This window comes from Lonchura striata, chromosome 31 (assembly GCF_050655825.1).
Source record: "Lonchura striata isolate lonStrDom1 chromosome 31, ASM5065582v1, whole genome shotgun sequence".
NCBI classification, from domain to species: domain Eukaryota; kingdom Metazoa; phylum Chordata; class Aves; order Passeriformes; family Estrildidae; genus Lonchura; species Lonchura striata.
The window spans coordinates 6906769-6931279 of NC_140733.1; the positions used below are offsets into that span (position 1 = coordinate 6906769).

Here is a 24511-nt window from a genome sequence, read left to right on the forward strand (position 1 = left end):
CGTCCTCGGCCAATCAGCGCCGAGCGCGGCGGCGGCGGCGGGAACGCGTCACTTCCGGCGGCGGCGGCGGCGGCCCCGAGGATGTTTTACCACGTGAGCGGCACCGGGGGTCACGTGGGCGGCACCGGGGGTCACGTGTCAGGCCGGGGGGGTCCCGGTGTCCTCCCGGTGGTTCCCGGGGCGGTCCCGGTAACTTCCGGTAACTCCCGGTGGCTCCCGGTAACTCCCGGTAACGGCCGGTGCCCGCAGATCTCCCTGGAGCACGAGATCCTCCTGCACCCGCGCTACTTCGGGCCCAACCTGCTCAACACCGTCAAGCAGAAGCTTTTCACCGAGGTGGAGGGGACCTGCACCGGCAAGTGAGCGCGGGACCGGGGGAACCGGGGCGGGAGTACTGGAACCGGCACCGAAATCCGCAAAACGGCACAAAAATCCCCAAAAACGGCACAAAAATCCCCAAAAACGGCACAAAAATCCGCAAAAACGGCACAAACATCCCCAAAAACGGCACCGAAATCCCCAAAAACGGCCCCAGGAAAAACGCCCAACAAACCCCAAATAAATCCCAATAAATCGCAATCAATCAATCAAAATAAAATTAATTAACTGACCTTAACCCCGTTTCTCAGGGGCAGCTTCGCTGTCGGCACCGGGGTGGTCCAGACCCCAATAAACCCCAATAAATCAATGATAAATCCCAATAAAACCCCATAAATTATTATTAAATCATACAATTAACAGTAATTAATTACAAATAATTAATTCTAGGTACGGATTTGTGATTGCTGTCAGCACGATGGACAGTGTGGGAGCTGGGCTGATCCAGACCCCAATGAACCCAAATAAATCAATGATAAATCCCAATAAAACCCCAATAAATCAATGATAACCCCCAATAAAACCACAATAAATCCCCCAATGAACACTAATTAATTATCGATGATTTAATTACAGATACGGGTTCGTTATCGCGGTGACCACCATCGACAACGTGGGCGCGGGGGTGATCCAGACCCCGATAAACCCCAATAAACCCCAATAAATCAATGATAAATCCCAATAAACCCCAATAAATCAATGATAAATCCCAATAAACCCCCATAAATCAGTGATAAATCCCCCAATGAGCACCAATTCATTAATTATTAATGATTTAATTACAGATACGGGTTCGTTATCGCCGTCACCACCATCGACAACGTGGGCGCGGGGGTGATCCAGACCCCGATAAACCCCAATAAACCCCAATAAATCAATGATAAATCCCAATAAACCCCCATAAATCAGTGATAAATCCCCCGATGAGCACTAATTCATTAATTAACGGTTGTTAATTACAGGTACGGGTTCGTTATCGCGGTGACCACCATCGACAACGTGGGCGCGGGGGTGATCCAGCCGGGCCGCGGCTTCGTGCTCTACCCCGTGCGCTACAAGGCCATCGTCTTCCGGCCCTTCAAGGGCGAGGTGGTGGACGCCGTGGTCACCCAGGTCAACAAGGTCAGGGGTCACCGGGGGTCAGGGGTCACGCGGGGGTCAGGGGTCACGCGGGGGTCACCCAGGCCGGCAAGGCCCGGCCTCTCCTTCTGTCGTTTTCTGTCTCATTTTTATTAATTTCTGGTTTTTTTGGTCCCTTTCTGGGCCTTTTTCTCCCGGTTCTGCCCCGTTTGAATCCATTTTTATCCATTTTTATCCATTTTAATCCCTGTTTGCCCAATTTATCCCTTTTTATCCATTTTTGCCCATTTCATTCCTTCCTTTTTATCCATCTTCATCCCATTTTTCTCCCACTTTTATCCATTGTTATCCATTTTTATTTGTTTTTGCCCATTTTATCCCTTTTTATCAATTTTTATCCATTTTTGCCCATTTTATTCCTTTTTATCCATCTTCATCCCATTTTTCTCCCACTTTTATCCATTTTTATCAATTTTTGCCAATTTTTTCATTTTTCTCCATCTTTACCCCATTTTTGCCCCCTTTTCCCCATTTTTGCCCTGATTTTTGCCCCATTTTTTCCCCATTTTCGCCATTTTTCCCAATTTTTCTCCCTTTTTCCCCATTTTCCCCATTTTCTCTTTTTCCCCCATTTTTCCCCATTTTTGCCTTGTTTTTTCCCCGTTTTTTGCCCCTTTTTCCCCCTTTTTTCCCCACTTTGCCCATTTTTGCCCTGTTTTTATCCCTTTTTCCCCCACTTTTCCCTGTTTCTGCCCAATTTTTCCCACTTTTCCCCATTTTTCTCCACTTTTGCCCATTTTTGCCCATTTTTGCCCCGTTTTCCCGTCCCCAGGTGGGGCTGTTCACCGAGATCGGGCCGATGTCCTGCTTCATCTCCCGCCACGTGAGAGGGGGAGGGGACCCCAAAAATGGCCAAAAGGGGGGAGGGGACCCCAAAAATGGCCAAAAGGGGGGAGGGGACCCCAAAAATGGCCAAAAAGGGGGAGGGGACCCCAAAAATGCCCCTTGGGGCTCTCCCTGACCCCTCAACCCCCCCCCCCCCCACCATTTCCCACCCAAATTTAACTTTGGGGACCCCAAATCTGCCCCAAATCCCCTTGGGGACCCCAAATCTGCCCCAGGGGACCCCAAATTTCGCCCCGGGGACCCCAAATCTGCCCCCCTGTCCCCCCAGTCCATCCCCTCCGAGATGGAATTCGACCCCAACTCCAACCCCCCCTGCTACAAAACCGTGGACGAGGTGAGGGGGGGTTTGGGGGATTTTGGGGGGTCCTGAGGGAAATTTGGGGGTCTTGGGGGGGTCCTTGGGGGTTTTGGGGGGACTTTGGGTGTCCTGGGGGGAATTTGGGGGGGATCCTGGGGGGATTTTGGAGTAATTTGGGGTCCTGAGGGGGTCTTGGGGGGAATTTCGGGGGTCCTGGGGGGAATTTGGGGGGTCCTGGGGAGAATTTGGGGGGTCCCGGGGGGATTTCGGGGGTCCCGGGGGGATTTTTGGGGGTCCCGGGGGGAATTTTGGGGGTCCCGGGGGGATTTGGGGGGTCCCGGGGGGATTTTTGGGGGTCCCGGGGGGATTTTTGGGGGTCCTGGGGGGATTTTGGGGTCCTGGGAGGATTCAGGGGGTCCCAGGGGGATTTTTGGGGGTCCTGGGGGGGTTTTGGGGGGATTTTGGGGTCCCGGGGAGATTTTGGGGTTCCCGGGGGGATTTTGGGGGGATTTTGGGGGTCCTGGGGGGATTTTGAGGGGTCCCGGGGGGATTCTGGGGGGTCCCGGGGGGATTTGGGGGGTTCCTGGGGGGATTTGGGAGTCCCAGGGGGGTTTGGAGGGTCCCGGGGGGATTTTTGGGGGTCCCGGGGGGATTTTGGGGGGATTTTGGGGTCCCCACTGTCGCTCCCCCAGGACATCGTGATCCAGCAGGACGACGAGATCCGCCTGAAGATCGTGGGGACGCGCGTGGACAAGAACGACATCGTGAGATTTGGGGGGAAATCCCGGCCTTTCGGGCAAAATCCCAAAATCTGGGGGCAAATCCTGACATTTTGGGGGAAATGCTGAAATTCTGGGAGGAAAATTCCCAAAATTCAGGGGGGAAAACCCAAAAATTTGGGGGGAAAATCCTGAAATTGGGCGGGAATGGTGAAATTCGGGGAGTAAATCCCAAAATTTTGGGGGAATCCTGGGACTTGGTGGGAAATTCTGGGATTTGGGGGAAAATCCCAAAATTCTGCGGGGAAATGTTGGGATTTTTGGTGGGGAAATCCTCAAATCTTGGCACGGGGGGAGAATCCACAAATCCAGGGAGATATTCCCAAATTTGGGGGAAATTCCCAACATTTGGGGGCAAAATCCCAAAATCTGGGGGGAAATGCTCGAAATTCAGGGGGGAAATCCAAAAATTCAGGGGGGAACCAAATATTTGGGGGAAAATCTCAACATTTGGGGGAAAATCCCTAAAATTTGGGGGGAAATTCTCAAATTTGGGGGGGAAATCCCAAAATTTCAGAGGGAATTCTCAAATGGGGGGGGACATCCCAAATTTTGGGGGGGTCCCAGCTCCGGGGGGGGGGGTCCAGGTCAGCCCCTCCCCCTCCCCTGATCCTTCCCCTCCCCCCAGTTCGCCATTGGCTCCTTGATGGACGATTACCTGGGTAAGGCGGGGCCGGGATTTGGGGGGAATTTGGGGAATTTTGGGGGTCCTGGGGGGATTTGGGGGAATTTTGGGGGTCCTGGGGGGATTTTGAGGGGTCCCGGGGGGATTCTGGGGGGTCCCGGGGGGATTTGGGGGAGCCCAGGGGGGATTTGGGAGTCCCGGGGGGGTTTGGAGGGTCCTGGGAGGATTTTGGGGATATTTGGGGGGGATTTTGGGGGTCCCGGGGGGATTTTGGGGAGTCTCGGGGTGGATTTTGGGGGGTCCTGGGGGAATTTTGGGAGTCCCGGGTGGGTTTTGGAGGGTCCCGGGAGGATTTTGGGGGTCTCGGGGTGGATTTTGGGGTGTCCTGGGGGAATTTTGGGAGTCCCGGGTGGGGTTTGGAGGGTCCCGGGAGGATTTTGGGGGGTCTCGGGGTGGATTTGGGGGGTCCTGGGGGAATTTTGGGAGTCCCAGGTGGGGTTTGGAGGGTCCCGGGAGGATTTTGGGGGGTCTCGGGGTGGATTTTGGGGTCCCTCATCCTTCTCTCCCCCCCCAGGCCTGGTCAGCTGAGCCCCAGGAGCAGCCGCGACCCCTCCCCAATTTCCCCCCCCTTCTCCCAAATTTTGGGAGCCCCACCCCCCCCATCCCCAATTTTGGGGGGTTCTGGCAGCCGGCCCCTCCCCCAGAGATGGGGGGGCTCTGTTTTCCCTCAATAAAAGCGTTTTTCACAATTTTCCACCTTTTCCTCTTTTTTTGGGGGCGGGCTCCGGGAATTTTGGGGGGGGTCTTCGCCTCCCGGCGGGGCCCACCGCGCCATCGCCGCTTTAAGGCGCCATCGCCGCTTTAAGGCGCCATCGCCGCTTTAAGGCGCCATCGCCGCTTTAAGGCAGCGTCGCCCCTTTAAGTGCGGTCCCCCCCCGTTGCCACGGCAGCCACCCCGTCCCGCGCTTTACGGCGCCGCGCGTCACTGCCGCGCTGTTCCCACCCAGCCCCGTTTCCGCGCTTTGCGGCCCGGCCCGGCCTTCTCCCCGCGCTCTCCAAGATGGCGGTGTCCGGGGTGAGTGCGGCCGCCGCCGCCATCCGCCGCCATCCTCCTTCCCCCGCCGCCCCGCCGCCTCCCCGCCGCCACCGGCGGAACCGCGGGGCACCGGGGATGCGGCCGGGCCGGCCGCGGAGCCGCGGGGAGGCGGCGGGGGGCGCGGATGGCGGCGGGAAGGGAGGGGGGGAGCCCTGAGGGGAACCGGAGCCGGTGAGGGGGGAGGGCGGCGGGTTGGTGCCACCCTCGGGGACATCTCGGGGACATCTCGGGGACCCCCTGCCCCGATTTTCCCCCAAATCCCGCGCGGGTACCCCAGAATCGGGGGTTCCAATTGTCCCCCAGTGCCCGCCCCACACCGGGACCCCCGCGGCCACCCCCGTGTCCCAAAACTTGGGGACATTTTGGGGAGATTTGGGGACACTTTGGGCGCCCTGTGGGGACATTTCAGGGACAATTTAAGAGACGTTTTAGGGACATTTTGGGGCCACTCTGGCGATATTTTGGGCACACTCGAGAGCCACTCTGGGGACACCTTGGGGACCCTTTGGGGACACTTCAAAGGACCTTTTAGGGACACTCTGGGGACCCTTTGGGGATATTTTGGGGACACTTTGGGGACACCTTGGTGACACTCTGGGGACCCTTTGGGGATATTTTGGTGACACTTTAGTGACACTCTGGGGACACCTTGGTGACACTCTGGGGACACCTTGGGGATATTTTGGGGACACTCTGGGGACACTTTTGGGATACTCTGGGGACCCTTTGGTGACACCCTGGGGACACTCTGGTGACACTTCGGGGACACTCTGGGGACCCTTTGGGAATATTTTGGGGACACTTTAGTGACACTCTGGGGACACTTTCGGGACACTTTGGGGACACCTTGGAGATATTTTGGTGACACTTTGGGGACACTTTTGGGATACTCTGGGGACCCTTTGGTGACACCTTGGTGACACTCTAGGAACCCTTTGGGGACACCCTGGTGACACTTTGGTGACACTCTGGAGACACCTTGGGGACACTCTGGAGACACCCTGGTGACACTTTGGGGACACCCTGGTGACACTCTGGGGACACTTTGGTGACACTTTGGGGACACCCTGGTGACACCCTGGGGACACTTTGGGGACACCTTGGTGACACTCTGGAGACACCTTGGGGACACTCTGGAGACACCTTGGTGACACTTTGGGGACCCCCTGGTGACACCCTGGTGACACTTTGGGGGCACCTTGGTGACACTTTGGTGACACTTTGGAGACACCTTGGTGACCCTCTGGTGACCCTTTGGGGACACCCTGGGGACACTTTGGGGACACCTTGGTGACACTTTGGGGACACCTTGGTGACACTCTGGAGACACCTTGGTGACACTCTGGAGACACCTTGGGGACACCCTGGGGACCCTTTGGGGACACTCTGGGGACACCTTGGTGACCCCCTGGTGACCCTCTGGGGACATCCTGGGGACACTTTGGTGACACTCTGGAGACACCTTGGTGACACCCTGGGGACACCCTGGGGACCCCCTGGGGACACCCTGGTGACACTCTGGAGACACCTTGGGGACACTTTGGGGACACTTTGGTGACACTTTGGGGACCCCCTGGTGACCCCCTGGGGACCCCCTGGTGACCCCTGGGGACCCCCGGTGCCTCCCGCAGACGCTGTACACGTACCCCGAGAACTGGCGCGCCTTCAAGGCGCTGATCGCGGCGCAGTACTCGGGCGCGCGGCTGCGCGTGCTCTCGGCGCCGCCGCTCTTCCGCTTCGGCCACACCAACCGCAGCCCCCAGTTCCTGCAGAAGTTCCCGCTCGGGAAGGTCAGTCTGCGCCTGAACAATCCCAACGTTCCCAAAAAATCCCAAAAAATCCCAAAAAAATCCCAAAAAACTCAAAAATCCCAAGATCTGGGGCCTGGGGTTTGGGGGGTTCAGGCTCCCCAGTTCCTGCAGAAGTTCCCGCTCGGGAAGGTCAGTCTGAGCCTGAACAATCCCAGAATTCCCAAAAAATCCCAAAAAAATCCCCAAAAAATCCCAAAAAACTCAAAAATCCCAAGATCTGGGGCCTGGGGTTTGGGGGGTTCAGGCCCTGCAGTTCCTGCAGAAGTTCCCGCTCGGGAAGGTCAGTCTGCGCCTGAACAATCCCAACATTCCCAAAAAATCCCAAAAAAATCCCAACATTCCCCAAAAAAATCCCAAAAAAATCAAAAATCCCAAGATCTGGGGCCTGGGGTTTGGGGGGGGTTCAGGCCCTGCAGTTCCTGCAGAAGTTCCCGCTCGGAAAGGTCAGTCTGAGCCTGAACAATCCCAACGTTCCCAAAAAATCCCAAAAAAACCCCAAAAAAATCCCAAAAAACTCAAAAATCCCAAGATCTGGGGCCTGGGGTTTGGGGGGGTTCAGGCCCTGCAGTTCCCGCAGAAGTTCCCGCTCGGGCAGGTCAGTCTGAGCCTAAACAACCCCAGAATTCCCAAAAAAACCCTCAAAAAATCCCAAAAACCCAAAAAAACCCAAAACTGTGGCAGTTCGGGGGCTGGGGTTTGGGATTTGGGGCCTGGGGTTTGGGGGGTTCAGACCCCAAAGTTCCTGCAGAAGTTCCCGCTCGGGAAGGTCAGTCTGAGCCTGAACAATCCCAACATTCCCAAAAAATCCCAAAAAAATCCCAAAAACCCCCAAAAAATCCCAAAAAACTCAAAAATCCCAAGATCTGGGGTTTGGGGGGTTCAGGCTCCCCAGTTCCTGCAGAAGTTCCCGCTCGGGAAGGTCAGTCTGAGCCTGAACAATCCCAGAATTCCCAAAAAATCCCAAAAAAATCCCCAAAAAATCCCAAAAAACTCAAAAATCCCAAGATCTGGGGCCTGGGGTTTGGGGGGTTCAGGCTCCCCAGTTCCTGCAGAAGTTCCCGCTCGGAAAGGTCAGTCTGAGCCTGAACAATCCCAGAATTCCCAAAAAATCCCAAAAAAATCCCAAAAAACTCAAAAATCCCAAGATCTGGGGTTTGGGGGGGTTCAGACCCTGCAGTTCCTGCAGAAGTTCCCACTCGGGAAGGTCAGTCTGAGCCTAAACAACCCCAGAATTCCCAAAAAAACCCTCAAAAAATCCCAAAAACCCAAAAAAACCCAAAACTGTGGCCATTCAGGGGCTGGGGTTTGGGATTTGGGGGCTGGGGTTTGGGGGGTTCAGACCCCAAAGTTCCTGCAGAAGTTCCCACTTGGAAAGGTCAGTCTGAGCCTAAACAATCCCAACGTTCCCAAAAAATCCCAAAAAAATCCCAAAAACCCCCAAAAAATCCCAAAAAACTCAAAAATCCCAAGATCTGGGGTTTGGGGGGTTCAGGCTCCCCAGTTCCTGCAGAAGTTCCCACTCGGGAAGGTCAATCTGAGCCTAAACAACCCCAGAATTGCCAAAAAAATCCCAAAAATCAAAAAAAAGAAACCCTAAAAAACTCAGAAATCCCAAAAAACTCCCAAACTGTGGGGATTTGGGCGTTTGGCTCAGAATTGGAAGTTTTGTGGGGTTTTTTGGTGGTTTTGGGGTATTTTTGGGCTTTTTTTGAGCTTTGGGGTTTTTTTTTGGGGGGGGATTTCTTGGGGGATTTTTTGGGGATTTTTGTGGGGGTTTTTTTGGGATTTTTGGTGGTTTTGGAGTTTTTAGGAGTATTTTCTGGATGTTTTAGGGTTTTGGGGATGTTCTGGGGATTTTTGGGATTTTTTTGAGGTTTGGGGTTTTGGGGGGTATTTTTTGGGTTTTTGGGGGTGGTTTTTTGGGATTTTTGGTGATTTTGGAGTTTCTGGGAGTATTTTTTGGATGTTTTGGGGTTTTGGGGATGTTTTGGGGGTTTTTGGGTTTTTTTTTAGGTTTGGGGCTTTGGGGGGTATTTCTTGGGGGATTTTTGGGATTTTTGTGGGGTTTTTTTGGGATTTTTGGTGATTTTGGAGTTTCTGGGAGTATTTTTGGGATGTTTTGGGGATGTTTTGGGGGTTTTTGGGATTTTTTTGAGGTTTGGGGCTTTGGGGGGTATTTTTTGGGTTTTTGGGGGTGGTTTTTTGGGATTTTTGGTGGTTTTGGGGTTTTTGGGAGTATTTTCTGGATGTTTTGGGGATGTTTTGGGGGTTTTTGGGTTTTTTTTTAGGTTTGGGGCTTTGGGGGGTATTTCTTGGGGGATTTTTGGGATTTTTGTGGGTTTTTTTTGGGATTTTTGGTGATTTTGGAGTTTCTGGGAGTATTTTTGGGATGTTTTTGGGGTTTTTGGGAATTTTTGAGGTCTGGGTTTTCTCCCCGCAGGTCCCGGCCTTCGAGGGCGACGACGGATTCTGCGTCTTCGAGAGCAACGCCATCGCCTACTACGGTTAATTAGTGCCCTAATTAGCTTAATGAGCTGCTGTGCTCCTCACTGGCTGTGCTCTGCTGCCCTAATTAATTAATTTGTTCATTGATTGATTGATTGATTGATTGGCTCTTTCCTGGAGCTCATTAATGATCCCCTTTTGCTCATTAACGATTTTTCCTGCCCCTTAACGAGTCCCTCCCCGATTAACCATTCCCCTGGCTAATTAATTTCCCTGCTGCTAATTAATTACCCTTTTGGGTGATTAATTAACCCTTTCCTGGCAATGACCACAAAGGGGGGCAGCACCAACTTTATCATTCCCCCATTAATGATCCCCCATTGCTCATTAACGATCCCCTGGGTCTCTTAACGAGTCCCTCCCCTAATTAACCATTCCCTTGGCTGATTAATTACCCTTTTGGGTGATTAATTAACCCTTTCCTGGCAATGACCACAAAGGGGGGCAGCACCAACTTTATCATTCCCCCATTAATGATCTCCCATTGCTCATTAACGATTCCCTGAGTCTCTAATGAGTCCCTCCCCTAATTAACCATTCCCTTGGCTGATTGATTACCCTTTTGGGTGATTAATTAACCCCTTCCTGGCAGTGAGCATGGAGGGAAGCAGCACCAACTTTATCATTCCCCCATTAATGATCCCCCATTGCTCATTAACGATTCCTCCTGGGCTCTGACGAGTCCCTCCCCTAATTAACCATTCCCTTGGCTGATTGATTACCCTTTTGGGTGATTAATTAACCCTTTCCTGGCAGTGAGCATGGAGGGAAGCAGCACCAACTTTATCATTCCCCTATTAATGATCCCCCATTGCTCATTAACGATTCCTCCTGGGCTCTGACGAGTCCCTCCCCTAATTAAGCGTTCCCCTGGCTGATTAATTACCCTTTTGGGTGATTAATTAACCCCTTCCTGGCAGTGAGCACGGAGGAGCTGCGGGGCAGCACGCCCGAGGCCGCGGCGGCCGTGCTGCAGTGGGTGAACTTCGCCGACAGCGACGTCGTCCCCCCGGCCAGCACCTGGGTGTTCCCCACGCTGGGCATCCTGCACTACAACAAACAGGTGGGGATGTTTTGGGATTTTTTGGGAATTTTGGGGAATTTTTTGGGAATTTTTCGGGAGTTTCTGGGGGTTTGGGGAAATTTTTGGGGTTTTTTTTGGGATTTTTTGTGATTTTTTAATTAATTTTTTGAATGTTCCCCACGCTGGGCATCCTGCACTACAACAAACAAGTGGGGGATTTTTTTGGGAATTTTTGGGGATTTTTTGGGATTTTTTCGGCAGTTCCTGGGGGTTTGGGGAAATTTTTGGGGTTTTTTTTGGGATTTTTCGTGATTTTTTTAATTAATTTTTTGAGTGTTCCCCACGCTGGGCATCCTGCACTACAACAAACAGGTGGGGGATTTTTTGGGGGATTTGGGGAATTTTTTGGGAATTTTTTGAGGGTTTTGGGGAATTTTTCAGGAATTTTTGGGGGAATTTTTGGGGTTTTTTTTTGTGATTTTTCGTGATTTTTTGGGGTGTTCTTGCATTACAGCAAACAGGTGGGGTTTGTGAATTCCAGGAATTTTGGGTTTTCTTCCCCAATTTTGGGTTGTCCTCCCCAGTTTTGAGTTTCCCTCCCCAATTTCTGGTTCCCCTCCCCATTTTTGGTTCCCCTCCCCAATTTTGGGTTCCCCTCCCCATTTTTGGGTTTTTTCTCCCCATTTCTGGTTCCCCTCCCCAATTTCGTGTTCCTCTCCCCAATTTCGTGTTCCCCTCCCCAATTTTGGGTTTTCTCTCCCCAATTTTGGGTTTTCTCTCCCCATTTCTGGTTCCCCTCCCCAATTTCGTGTTCCCCTCCCCAATTTCGTGTTCCCCTCCCCAATTTCGTGTTCCCCTCCCCAATTTCGGGTTCCCCTCCCCAATTTCGTGTTCCCCTCCCCAATTTTGGGTTTTCTCTCCCCGTTTTTGGGTTTTCTCTCCCAATTTCGTGTTCCCCTCCCCAATTTCGTGTTCCCCTCCCCCATTTCGTGTTCCCCTCCCCAATTTCGTGTTCCCCTCCCCAATTTTGGGTTCCCCTCCCCAATTTCGTGTTCCCCTCCCCAATTTTGGGTTTTCTCTCCCCCATTTTGGGTTTTCTCTCCCCGTTTTTGGGTTTTCTCTCCCTGTTTTTGGGTTTTCTCTCCCAATTTGTGTTCCCCTCCCCAATTTGTGTTCCCCTCCCCAATTTCGTGTTCCCCTCCCCAATTTCGTGTTCCCCTCCCCAATTTCGGGTTCCCCTCCCCCATTTCGTGTTCCCCTCCCCAATTTCGTGTTCCCCTCCCCAATTTCGTGTTCCCCTCCCCCATTTCTGGTTCCCCTCCCCCATTTCTGGTTCCCCTCCCCCATTTCGTGTTCCCCTCCCCCATTTCTGGTTCCCCTCCCCAATTTCGTGTTCCCCTCCCCAATTTCGTGTTCCCCTCCCCAATTTCGTGTTCCCCTCCCCAATTTGTGTTCCCCTCCCCAATTTCCCCTGCCCCTGTGCCGTGCCAGGCCACCGAGGTGGCGAAGGAGGAGGTGCGCCGGGTGCTGGGGGTGCTGGACGGGCACCTGCGAACCCGAACGTTCCTGGTGGGCGAGAGGGTGAGCCTGGCAGACATCAGCCTGGTCTGCGCCCTGCTCTGGCTCTACAAACAGGTGATTTTGGGGCATTTTGGGGGGATTTGGGGCATTTTGGGGGGCTCAGCCTGGTCTGCGCCCTGCTCTGGCTCTACAAACAGGTATTGGGGGGATTTGGAGCATTTTGGGGGGATTCAGCCTGGTCTGCACCTTGCTCTGGCTCTACAAACAGGTATTTGGGGGGATTTGGGGGGGATTTGGGGCATTTTGGGGAATTTTGGGGTATTTGGGGGATTTTGGGGGGGATTCAGCCTGGTCTAGGTGTATCTCAGGCGTATTTAGGATGTCCCAGGTGTATCCCAGGTGCATTTTGGGGATCCCAGGTGTATTTAGGATATATTTGGGGGATCCCAGGTGTATTTTGGGTATCTCAGGTGTAACTCAGGTGTATTTAGGATGTATTTTGGAGATCCCAGGTGTATTTGGGTAACCCAGGTGTATGTAGGATGTATTTGGGGGATCCCCGGTGTATTTAGGATGGATTTGGGGGATCCCAGGTGTATTTTGGATGGATTTGGGGATCCCAGGTGTATGTAGGATGGATTTGGGGATCCCAGGTGTATTTTGGGGATCCCAGGTGTATTTAGGATGGATTTGGGGATCCCAGGTGTATGTTGGGTATCTCAGGTGTAATTCAGGTGTATTTAGGATGTATTTAGGGTGTATATTTGGGTAACCCAGGTGTATTTAGGATGGATTTGGGGGATCCCAGGTGTATGTAGGATGTATGTTGGGGATCCCAGGTGTATGTTTGGTATCCCAGGTGTATGTAGGATGGATTTGGGGGATCCCAGGTGTATGTAGGATGGATTTGGGGATCCCAGGTGTATTTAGGATGGATTTGGGGATCCCAGGTGTATTTGGGTAACCCAGGTGTATGTAGGATGGATTTGGGGGATCCCAGGTGTATGTAGGATGGATTTGGGGGATCCCAGGTGTATGTAGGATGGATTTGGGGGATCCCAGGTGTATTTAGGATATATTTTGGGGATCCCAGGTGTGTTTGGGTAACCCAGGTGTCTCCCCAGGTGCTGGACCCCGCCTTCCGCGGCCCCTTCGGCAACGTCACGCGCTGGTTCCTCACCTGCCTCAACCAGCCCCAGTTCAAGGCCGTGCTGGGCGAGGTGCAGCTGTGCCAGCGGATGGCGCAGTTCGACGGTGGGCACACCTGGGCACACCTGGGCACACCTGGGGGGCACTGGGACACACCTGGGGACACCTGGGCACACCTGGACACACCTGGGGGGAACTGGGACACACCTGGGGGCACCTGGGGGGGACTGGAACACACCTGGGGGCACCTGGGCACTCTTGGGAACACACCTGGGGACACACCTGGGTGCACCTGGGCACACCTGGACACACCTGGGGGGAACTGGGACACACCTGGGCACATCTGGACACACCTCGGCACACACCTGGGGGCACCTGGGCACACCTGGGCACTCTTGGGGGGGTGGGGACACACCTGGACACACCTGTGAATTTTAGAATAGTTTAAAGGGAGATTCTTGAGGTAAGAAAGGGGCAGAGAAAGTGAATTTCGGGCAAATTTAAAAGGGATTTTTTGAAGTAAAAAACCCGAGTTTTAAGCTAGTTTAAAAGCGATTTTTTGTGGTAAAAAAAACCCCAAAAAACGGCGATTTTTGGGGCGATTTTCGCCCGGAAAGCCCCAAAACTCTCCCTTTTTTTGCTGTTGGGAGCAGCCAAGAAGTTTGCGGAGGGGCAGGCGCGGCGGGAGAAGGAGAAGGAGCCCCCCAGGAAGGGGGAGAAGGAGAAGGAGCCCCCCAGGAAGGGGGAGAAGCCCCCCAAGAGGGAGGAGAAGCGGCCGGAGCCCGAGCAGGACCTGGACGAGTGCGAGCAGGTCCTGGCAGCCGAGCCCAAGGCCAAGGACCCCTTCGCCCACCTGCCCAGGAGGTGGGGGCACACCTGGGGGCACACCTGGGGGGGTTTGGGGACACCTGGGGGGGTTTGGGGACAGCTGGGGGGGTTTGGGGACACCTGGAGGGGGTTTGGGGACACCTGGGGGGGTTTGGGGACACCTGGGAACAGTTGGGGACACACCTGAGGGGGATTTGGGGCACCTGGAGGGGGTTTGGGAACATCTGGGGGGAGATTTGGGGGGTTTGGGGACACCTGGGTGGGGTTGGGGACACCTGGGACACACCTGGGGACACCTGGAGGGGGTTTGGGGTCACTCTGAGGAGTTCATGGTCACTCTGGGGTCACCCTGGAGGTTTTGGGGTCACTCTGAGGAGCTCAGGGTCACTCTGGGGGTTTCAGGGTCCCTTTGGGGTCACTCTGGGGGTTTTGGGGTCACTCTGGGTGTCCGTCTGTCCCCCCAGTCCGTTTGTCCTGGACGAGTTCAAGCACAGTGGGAACACAGAGGGGACACGGAGGGGTTTGGGGTCACCCTGGAGGTTTTAGGGTCACTCTGAGGGGCTCAGGGTCACTCTGGGGGTTTCAGGGTCCCTTTGGGGTCACCCTGGAGGTTTTGGGGTCACTAAGTGTCCGTCTGTCCACAGTCCGTTTGTCCTGGACAAGTTCAAGCGCAAGTACTCCAACGAGGACACGCTGGGGACAGGGGGACACTGAGGGGCTTGGGGTCACCCTGAGGGGCTCGGGGTCACTCTGGGGGGCTCGGGGTCACTCTGGGGTCACTCAGTGTCCGTCTGTCCCCCCAGTCCGTTTGTCCTGGACGAGTTCAAGCGCAAGTACTCCAACGAGGACACGCTGGCCGTGGCGCTGCCGCACTTCTGGGAGCACTTTGACCGCGAGGGTTGGTCCCTGTGGTACTGCCAGTACCGGTACCCCGAGGAGCTGAGCCAGACCTTCATGAGCTGCAACCTCATCACCGGTGCGCCTTCCTCATCCTCCTCATCCTCCTCATCATCCTCATCATCATCCTCATCATCATCCTCATCATCATCCTCCTCATCCTCCTCCTCCTCATCCTCATCATCATCCTCATCATCCTCATCCTCATCATCCTCATCCTCATCCTCATCCTCATCCTCATCATCATCCTCATCATCCTCATCCTCATCATCCTCATCATCATCCTCATCCTCTTCATCCTTCATCTCCATCCCCACCCTTCCCATCCTTGTCCTTCCCCACCCCAAGGAGCTCCCCCAGACCTTCATGAGCTGCAACCTCATCACTGGTGGGCCTTCCTCCTCATCATCCTCCTCATCCTCACCCTCATCCTCCTCCTCATCTTCATCCTTATCTTCCTTCATCTTCATCCTCACCATCCCCATCCTTGTCCTTCCCCACCCCGAGGAGCTGAGCCAGACCTTCATGAGCTGCAACCTCATCACCGGTGCGCCTTCCTCCTCATCCTCATCCTCCTCATCCTCATCCTCATCCTCCTCATCATCCTCATCATCTTCATCCTTATCTTCCTTCATCTCCATCCTCACCATCCCCATCCTTGTCCTTCCCCACCCCAAGGAGCTCCCCCAGACCTTCATGAGCTGCAACCTCATCACCGGTGCGCCTTCCTCCTCCTCCTCATCCTCATCATCATCCTCATCATCATCCTCCTCATCATCCTCATCCTCATCATCATCCTCATCCTCTTCATCCTTCATCTCCATCCCCACCCTTCCCATCCTTGTCCTTCCCCACCCCGAGGAGCTGAGCCAGACCTTCATGAGCTGCAACCTCATCACTGGTGGGCCTTCCTCCTCATCCTCATCATCATCATCCTCATCCTCATCATCATCCTCATCTTCATCCTTATCTTCCTTCATCCTCACCATCCCCATCCCTGTCCTCGTCCTTCCCCACCCTGAGGAGCTCCCCCGACCTTCCTCCTCCTCCTCCTCCTCCTCCTCCTCCTCCCGGCCCTTCTTCCCTCCCTTCCCTTTTCCTGCTCTTCCCATTCCAGAGTTTTCCTCCTTTTCCCTCTTTTCCTTCAATTTTGTCTCCATTTCCCCTTTTTTTCTCTCCATTTTCCCTGTTTCTCTCCCTTTTTCCTTTTTTCTCTCCCTTTTCCCCTTTTTTCTCTCAATTTCCCCTTTTTTCTTTCCATTTCCCCTTCTTTTCTCTCCCTTTTCCCCTTTTTTCTCTCCCTTTTCCCCTTTTTTCTCTCGCTTTCCCTTTTTTCTCTCCCTTTTCCCTTTTTTTGTCCCTTTTCCTCTTTTCCCTCAGTTTCCCTCTCCTTCCCTCTCTGCCCCATTTCCTCTCCCTTTTCCATCCATTTTTCCTGTTTTTCCCATTTTTCCCTCTCTTGGAGATATCCCAGCACCTGCACAAATCCCTTTTTTCTCCTTTTCTCCCACTTTTTCTCCCTTTTTTCTCACTTTTCTCTTTTCTCTCACATTTCTCTCCTTTTCTCTCCTTTTCTTTCCTTTTCTCTCCATTTTTCTCAGTTTTCTCTCCTTTTCTCACTTTTCTCTCAATTTTTCTCCTTTATTCTCCTTTTCTCTCCTTCTTTTTTCTCTTTTGTCACACTTTTCTCTCTCTTTTTCTCATTTTCTCTCACTTTTCTCTCAATATTTCTCCTTTTTTCTCATTTTCTTTCACTTTTCTCTCAATTTTTCTTCTGTATTCTCTTTTTCTCTCTTTTCTCTCCTTTTCTCTCTTTTTTGTCTTTTCTCTCACTTTTCTCTCCTTTTTTCTCATTTTCTCTCTTTTTTTTCTCCTTTTCTCTTTTTTTCTCCTTTTCTCTTTTTTTTCTCCTTTTCTCTCACATTTCTCTCCTTTTCTCTCCCTTTTTCTCCTTTTCTCTCTTTTTTTCTCTTTTCTTTCACATTTCTCTCCTTTTCTCTCACATTTCTCTCCTTTTTTCTCATTTTCTCTCCTTTTCTCTCTTTTTTTTCTCATTTTTTTCTCCTTTTCTCTCCTTTTCTCTCACATTTCTCTCCTTTTCTCTCACTTTTTCTCCTTTTTTCCCATTTTCTCTCACTTTTTCCCGTTTTCTCTCACTTTTTCTCCTTTTTTCCCCTTTTCTCTCACTTTTTCCCGTTTTCCCCGTTCCCCAGGGATGTTCCAGCGCCTGGACAAGCTGCGCAAGAACGCCTTCGCCTCGGTGGTGCTGTTTGGGAAGGACCACGACAGCAGCATCTCGGGGGTTTGGGTGCTGCGGGGGCAGGAGCTGGCCTTCACGGTGAGAAAATACAAAAAAACCAAAATTCCCAAAAAAAAACCCTGAAAAAAATCCATGGGGTGGGGTTTGCAGGGCGAAAATCACAAAAACTCCCATTAAAATACCCCAAAATCCAAGCTGCGGGGGCAGGAGCTGGACTTCACGGTGAGAAAATCCCAAAAACTCACAAAATTCCAAAAAATAACCCCAAAAAACCCATGGGGTGGCTTTTGCAGGGAGAAAACCCAGAAATTCCCATTAAAATATCCCCAAATACCCCCAAACCCTTGGGAATTCCGGACTTTCACGGCATTTTCACTGAAAATACCCATTTTTTTGCAGTTTTCACAGGAAAACTGATATTTTCTCTCCCTAATTCCCATTTTCCCCGTTTTTTGCCCCATTTTCCAGCTGTGCCCAGACTGGCAGGTGGATTACGAGTCCTACACCTGCCAAAACCCCAAAAAACTCCCCAAAATCCTGTTTTTTACGGGGTTTTCTCTGGGAATATTGGATTTTTTTGCGGTTTTCACAGGAAACTCAGTATTTTTTTTAACAATTGCCATTTTCCCCATTTTTTGCCCCATTTCCCAGCTGTGCCCAGACTGGCAGGTGGATTACGAGTCCTACACCTGCCAAAACCCCAAAAAACTCCCCAAAATCCTGTTTTTTACGGGGTTTTCTCTGGAAACATCAGATTTTTTTGCGGTTTTCACAGGAAACTCAGTATTTTTTTTAACAATTCCCATTTTCCCCATTTTTTGCCCCATTTCCCAGCTGTGCCCAGACTGGCAGGTGGATTACGAGTCCTACACCCGCCAAAAACTCCCCAAAATCCTGTTTTTTATGGGGTTTTCTCTGGGAATATCGGATTTTTTTGCAGTTTTCACAGGAAACTCAGTATTTTTTTTAACAATTCCCATTTTCCCCGTTTTTTGCCCCATTTCCCAGCTGTGCCCGGACTGGCAGGTGGATTACGAGTCCTACACCTGGCGCAAGCTGGACCCCGAGAGCGCCGAGTGCCGGACGCTGGTGACGGAATATTTCAGCTGGGAGGGCGAGTTCCAGCACGTGGGCAAGCCCTTCAACCAGGGCAAGATCTTCAAGTGAATTTGGGCTGAAATCCCGGGATTTTGGGGCTCAAATCCCCGGGTTTGGGGCCCTTCAACCAGGGCAAGATCTTCAAGTGAATTTGGGCTGAAATCCCGGGATTTTGGGGCTCAAATCCCCGGGTTTGGGGCCCTTCAACCAGGGCAAGATCTTCAAGTGAATTTGGGCTGAAATCCCGGGATTTTGGGGCTCAAATCCCCGGGTTTGGGGCCCTTCAACCAGGGCAAGATCTTCAAGTGAATTTGGGCTGAAATCCCGGGATTTTGGGGCTCAAATCCCCGGGTTTGGGGCCCTTCAACCAGGGCAAGATCTTCAAGTGAATTTGGGCTGAAATCCCGGGATTTTGGGGCTCAAATCCCCGGGTTTGGGGCCCTTCAACCAGGGCAAGATCTTCAAGTGAATTTGGGCTGAAATCCCGGGATTTTGGGGCTCAAATCCCCGGGTTTCAGGGCCCTTGGAGATCTGAAAGTGAATTCAGGTTCAAACCCCGGGATTTTGGGGCTCAAATCCCGGGATTTTGGGCTCAAATCCCAGGATTTCAGGGCCCTTCAACCACTTCAGGATCTTCAAGTGAAATTTGGGCTGAAATCCCAGGATTTTGAGCTGAAATCCCAGGATTTTGGGCTCAAATCCCAGGATTTTGGGCTCAAATCCCAGGATTTTGGGCTCAATTCCCAGGATTTTGGGCTCAAATCCCAGGATTTCGGGGCCCTTCAAGCACGGCAAGATTCCCCCTGGAATTTTGGGCTGAAACCCCGGGATTTCGGGGCCCTCCAGCCCCGATCCAATAAAGAATCTGGGACAGGACGAGACTCCGGAGCGGTTTGGGGTTTTTTTGGGGTGGATTTGGGGCGTTTTGGGCCATTCCAGAGGGTCCCGAGGGCTCCAGGAGATGATCCGGAATCCCGAATTTTCCATAAACTCCCCCAAAATCTCCGCTCGGGGGGAGAACCGGGAGCGCTCCCGGAATTTTGGGGGGTCCCGGGGCGATCCCAGCCCCGTTGTCCCCAAAAAATCCCAAATCCCGGCGGATTTGGGGCAGAAATTCCGGAATTTTCTGGGAATTCCCCCCCCACGTCTGGGGGGCTGAGATTTGATTGGGGCTGGGGGAGGGGCGGTCCCAGTATAAACCAGTAACAGCCACCAAAACCAGTTTGGGGCCCGCCCCTCCCCCCGCTTCCTTCCTGGGCCTCCCCTCCCCCCCCAGCGCCAGATGTGGCCGCGCCCCTCCCCCACCCCCGCGGCCACATCTGGATCCAGTTTGGTCCCAGTTCAGTCCCAGTTTGATCCCAGTTCAGTCCCAGTTTGGTCCCAGTTTAATCCCAGTTTGGTCCCAGTCTGGATCCAGTTGGGTCCCAGTTTGATCCCAGTTTGGTCCCAGCTCAGTCCCACTTCAGTCCCAGTTCCTCCCAGTTTGATCCCAGTTTGGTCCCAGTTTAATTCCAGTTTGGTTCCAGCTGAGTCCCAGTTCAGCCCCAGTTCCTCCCAGTCCATCCCAGTTCCTCCCAGTTCAGCCCCAGTTCCTCCCAGTTCCCTCCCAGTTCCTCCCAGTTCAGCCCCAGTTTGATCCCAGTTTAATTCCAGTTTGGTTCCAGCTGAGTCCCAGTTCCTCCCAGTTCCTCCCAGTCCATCCCAGTTCCTCCCAGTTCAGCTCCAGTTCCCTCCCAGTCCATCCCAGTTCCTCCCAGTTCAGCTCCAGTTCCCTCCCAGTCCATCCCAGTTCCTCCCAGTTCAGCTCCAGTTCCCTCCCAGTCCATCCCAGTTCCTCCCAGTTCAGCTCCAGTTCCTCCCAGTCCATCCCAGTTCCTCCCAGTTTCCGCCTTTCCGCGGCCGCGCCCTCCTGAGTCACACCGGGGGGACACCGGGGACACCGGGAGGGGACACCGGGGACACCGGCCCAGGCGTGGCGGCCCCGCCCGGGGATCCCGCGGCGCTGCCGGGCCGGGGCCGCGCCCCGGTGCCACCGAATGTCCCCCGGTGCCACCGAATGTCCCCGGTGCCACCGAATGTCCCCGGTGCCACCGAATGTCCCCGGTGTCACCGAATGTCCCCGGGTGTCACCGAATGTCCCCGGGGCCACCGAATGTCCCCGGGTGTCACCGAATGTCCCCGGGTGTCACCGAATGTCCCCGGGGCCACCGAATGTCCCCGGTGCCACCGAATGTCCCCGGTGCCACCGAAGCGCCACCAGATGTGCCAGGGCGAGCTCCAGGGGCCGCCAGAGCGGCCCGGGGGTGGCACCGGAGCCGCCGGCCCGGTCCCGGTCCCGGTCCCGGTCCCGCGGCTCCCCGGGAATTCCTCGGGAATTGCTCGGGAATGCTCCGGGAATTCCTCGGGAATTCCTCGGGAATGATCCGGGAATTGCTCGGGAATTCCTCGGGAATGCTCCGGCAGTCCCGGGGTGCCCCACACCCCCCTGCCGCCCCCCCGTTGTCGCCGCGCCCCCCCCGCCCCCGGCGGCCCCGGGCCAGCGCGGAATCCCAAACATCCCAAAATCCCAAACATCCCAAAATCCCAAACAAACATCCCAAAATCCCAAAATCCCCAACGTCCCAAAATCCCCAACGTCCCCTCCCCCGCCCCGGGGGTCCCCGGTGTCCCCACCCCCCCCCGGTCCCTTTCCAGCGGTGCCGCCACATCTGGAGGGGACCGCGGACCCCCCCCCAAAATCCGCCCGGGATTTTTGGGACGGGAGGGGGGGGGGGGCAGCCCCAACCCCGCGGGGACCCCCGGGCCGGGCGGGGGTCGCGGGTGGTCCCGGTGTCCCCGGTGGTCCCGCTGTTCCCGGTGTCCCCCGGTATTCCCGGTGTCCCCGGTGTTCCCGGTGTTCCCGGTGTCCCCGGTGTCCCCCGGTGGTCCCGGTGTCCCCAGTGGTCCCGCTGTTCCCGGTGTCCCCCGGTATTCCCGGTGTTCCCGGTATTCCCGCTGTTCCCGCTGTTCCCGCTGTTCCCGGTGTCCCCCGCCCCCCCCGCCGTGCCGCGGGGCCCCGGGAGGGGCGGGGGGATGAGGCAGCGCTCGGGAATGCGCCGGGATTTGGCACCGGAGGCTCCGGGAGCGGCCCCGGAACCGCCCGGGAGCGGCCCCAGAACGGGCCCAGAACAGCCCCGGGAACGGTGCCGGGAATGGACCCAGAACAGCCCCGGGATCGGGCCCAGAACGGGCCCGGGAATAGACCCAGAACCGCCTCCGAACGGGCCGGGATCGGGCCCAGAACGGGCCCGGGAATGGACTCAGAACCGCCCCGGGATCGGGCCCAGAACCGCCCCGGGATCGGGCCCGGTTCCGCTCGGGAACAGCCCCGGAACCGGCCCCAAATCCCAACCGGGAATGGTCCCGGAACCGGCCCCAAAAGGGCCCCGGGAACGGCCCCAGAACGGTCCCGGTACCGCCCTGGGACAGCCCCGGGACCGGCCCCGGTACCACCGGGAACGGCCCCGAAACGGCCCCAAATGGACCCAAATGGACCCAAATCGGCCCAAAATGGACCAAAATGGACCCAAATGGACCCAAAATGGACCCAAAACGTCCCAAAATGGACCCAAATGGACCCAAATGGACCCAAATGGACCCAAATGGACCCAAATAGACCCAAAATGGACCCAAATGGACCCAAAATGGACCAAAATGGACCCAAAATGGACCCAAATGGACCCAAATAGACCCAAATGGACCCAAAATGGACTAAAATGGACCCAAATGGACCCAAATAGACCCAAAATGGACCCAAATAGACCCAAATGGACCCAAAATGGACCCAAATGGACCCAAATGGACCCAAATAGACCCAAATGGACCCAAATAGACCCAAATGGACCCAAAATGGACCCAAATGGACCCAAAATGGACCCAAATGGACCCAAAATGGACCCAAATAGACCCAAATGGACCCAAATCAGCCCCGGTCCCACCGGGAGCAGCCCCAGAGCCGCAGGCGGGGAAAGAGAGACGGGAAGGGAAATTTGGGGAAAATTTGGGGAGAATTTGGGACATTTTAGGGAGAAATTTGGGGAAATTATGAGGGAATTTGGGAGAATTTGGGAGAATTTGGGAGAATTTTGGGAGAATTTGGGGGAATTTGGGAGAATTTGAGGGAATTTGGGGGAATTCGGGAGAATTTGAGGGAATTTGGGGGAATTTGGGAGAATTTGGGGGAATTTGGGAGAATTTGAGGGAATTTGGGGGAATTTGGGAGAATTTGAGGGAATTCGGGGGAATTCGGGGGTTCAAGGGTGGGGACAGTCCCAGATTTTGGGGAGATTGCGGCTCCCAGTATGGACTGGGCCAAACTGGGAGCAGCACCTGAGGGTCCCGACTGCCCCCAGTGCCCCCCAGTATCCCCCAGTGCCCCCCCAGTATCCCCCCAGTATCCCCCAATGTCCCCCCAGTGCCCCCCCAGTGCCCCCCAGTATCCCCCAGTGCCCCCCCAGTATCCCCCAATGTCCCCCCAGTATCCCCCAGTGCCCCCCCAGTATCCCCCAATGTCCCCCCAGTCCCCCCAGTATCCCCCCAGTATCCCCCCAGTCCCCCCAGTATCCCCCCAGTCCCCCCAGTATCCCCCAGTATCCCCCCAGTATCCCCCCAGTCCCCCCAGTATCCCCCAGTATCCCCCCAGTATCCCCCCAGTATCCCCCAGTATCCCCCAGTATCCCCCCAGTATCCCCCCAGTATCCCCCAGTATCCCCCCAGTTCCCCCCAGTATCCCCCCAGTATCCCCCAGTGCCCCCCAGTGCTCCCAGCATCCCCCAGTGCCCCCCAGTATCCCCCAGTATCCCCCAGTGCCCCCCCAGTATCCCCCCAGTGCCCCCCAGTGCTCCCAGCATCCCCCAGTATCCCCCCAGTGCCCCCCCAGTGCCCCCCAGTATCCCCCAGTGCTCCCAGTATCCCCCAGTTCCATTTCTGGGATTTTTGGGTCTGGGGGTTTTTGGGTCTGGGGGTTTTTGGGTCTGGGGGTTTTTGGGGTCCGGGGTCACTTTTGGGTTTTTGGGGATTCCCCTCCCCCCCCTCGGGGGGTTACCGGGGGGGCGGGGCTGGGGGGGGAGGGGTCCCGGTCCGGGATTGTCCCGTGGAACCGGAACCAGGACCGGGACCGGGACCGGAACCGGGACAGGGACCAGAACCGGGATTGGGACCAGAACCGGGTCAGGAACAGGACCGGGATGAGCTCGGGAACGGGAGCAGGACTGAGGTTGGACCGGGACCGGAACCGGGATCAGAACCGGGACCGGATCCGCATGAGAACCGGGACCGGGATCGGGGTCAGAACCATCCCGGGAGAGGGTCCAGGCTCGGAACTGGGACGGGATCGGGACCAGGACCGGGATCAGACCGGGACCAGAACCGGGAACAGAACCGGGATCAGACCGGGACCAGAACCGCCCCGGACCAGGTCCAGAGTCGCCCTGGACCGGGACCAGAACCGGGACCAGAACCGGGACCAGACCGGGCCCAGAACCGAGACTAGACTGGGACCAAACTGCGACCAGAACCTGGACCAACTCGGGCCCAGAACCGGGCCCAGTACCGGGATCAGACCGGGCCCAGTACCGGGATCAGACCGGGCTCAGAACCGGGCCCAGAACCGAGACCAGAACCGGGATCAGACCGGGCCCAGTACCGGGATCAGACCGGGCCCAGAACCGGGACCAGACCCGGATCAGACCGGGCTCAGAACTGGGATCAGACCGAGACCAAACTGCGACCAGAATCGGAACCAGCTCGAGGTCAGAACCGGGATCAGATCGGGCCCAGAACCGGGACCAGCCCGGGACCAGGACCGGGACCAACCCGGGCTCAGGACCGGGACCAGCCCGGGACCAGAACCGGGACCAGCCCGGGACCAACCCGGGCTCAGGACCGGGACCAGCCCGGGCTCAGACCCGGGACCAGAACCGGGACCAGCCCGGGCTCAGACCCGGGACCAGAACCGGGACCAGCCCGGGACCAACCCGGGCTCAGGACCGGGACCAGCCCGGGCCCGGACCCGGGCTCAGAACCGGGACCAGAACCGGGCTCAGACCCGGGACCAACCCGGGCTCAGAACCGGGACCAACCCGGGCTCAGAACCGGGACCAACCCGGGCTCAGAACCTGGACCAGCCCGGGCTCAGAACCGGGACCAGCCCGGGCTCAGACCCGGGACCAGCCCGGACCCGCCCCGGCCCGTCCCGGCCGGAGCCGAACCGCGGCCG

At 55.3% G+C, this 24511-nt stretch overlaps 2 protein-coding genes across 5 annotated transcripts; both read left to right on the forward strand.

Annotated features, from left to right (window-relative positions):
* The first annotated feature begins 66 nt into the window (after positions 1-66).
* Positions 67-4815, forward strand: LOC146764835 (DNA-directed RNA polymerase II subunit RPB7). The gene is made up of 8 exons (XM_085563704.1): positions 67-93; positions 250-359; positions 1341-1500; positions 2291-2341; positions 2633-2698; positions 3355-3426; positions 4070-4103; positions 4641-4815. Exons 1-8 carry the CDS (start codon positions 82-84, stop codon positions 4652-4654), a joined length of 519 nt encoding a protein of 172 aa, XP_085419830.1. The 5' UTR covers positions 67-81; the 3' UTR covers positions 4655-4815.
* Positions 4816-5105: 290 nt separating this feature from the next.
* Positions 5106-19136, forward strand: EEF1G (eukaryotic translation elongation factor 1 gamma). 4 transcript variants are annotated; one of them, XR_014950589.1, is made up of 11 exons: positions 5106-5141; positions 6794-6952; positions 9414-9477; positions 10399-10541; positions 11994-12137; positions 13148-13277; positions 13826-14036; positions 14804-14976; positions 17111-17235; positions 18166-18774; positions 18867-19136. XR_014950589.1 is itself a non-coding variant. In XM_085563972.1 (11 exons), exons 1-11 carry the CDS (start codon positions 5127-5129, stop codon positions 18322-18324), a joined length of 1323 nt encoding a protein of 440 aa, XP_085420098.1. In that variant the 5' UTR covers positions 5106-5126; the 3' UTR covers positions 18325-19136. The 4 variants fall into 4 exon arrangements, 3 of the variants coding, with proteins under 3 accessions (XP_085420098.1, XP_085420097.1, XP_085420096.1); XM_085563972.1 differs by adding an exon at positions 17626-17643 and having other exon boundaries at positions 18184-19136; XM_085563971.1 differs by adding an exon at positions 17992-18009 and having other exon boundaries at positions 18184-19136.
* Positions 19137-24511: the final 5375 nt, after the last annotated feature.

Excerpts from the sequence above, each read along its gene's own strand:
- LOC146764835 (XM_085563704.1), top strand. Across the intron at positions 1,501-2,290 it reads TGGTCACCCAGGTCAACAAG|GTGGGGCTGTTCACCGAGAT; the intron begins GTCAGGGGTCAC and ends TCCCGTCCCCAG. Across the intron at positions 2,342-2,632 it reads CCTGCTTCATCTCCCGCCAC|TCCATCCCCTCCGAGATGGA; the intron begins GTGAGAGGGGGA and ends CTGTCCCCCCAG.
- EEF1G (XM_085563972.1), top strand. Across the intron at positions 10,542-11,993 it reads TCCTGCACTACAACAAACAG|GCCACCGAGGTGGCGAAGGA; the intron begins GTGGGGATGTTT and ends GTGCCGTGCCAG. Across the intron at positions 14,037-14,803 it reads TTCGCCCACCTGCCCAGGAG|TCCGTTTGTCCTGGACGAGT; the intron begins GTGGGGGCACAC and ends CTGTCCCCCCAG.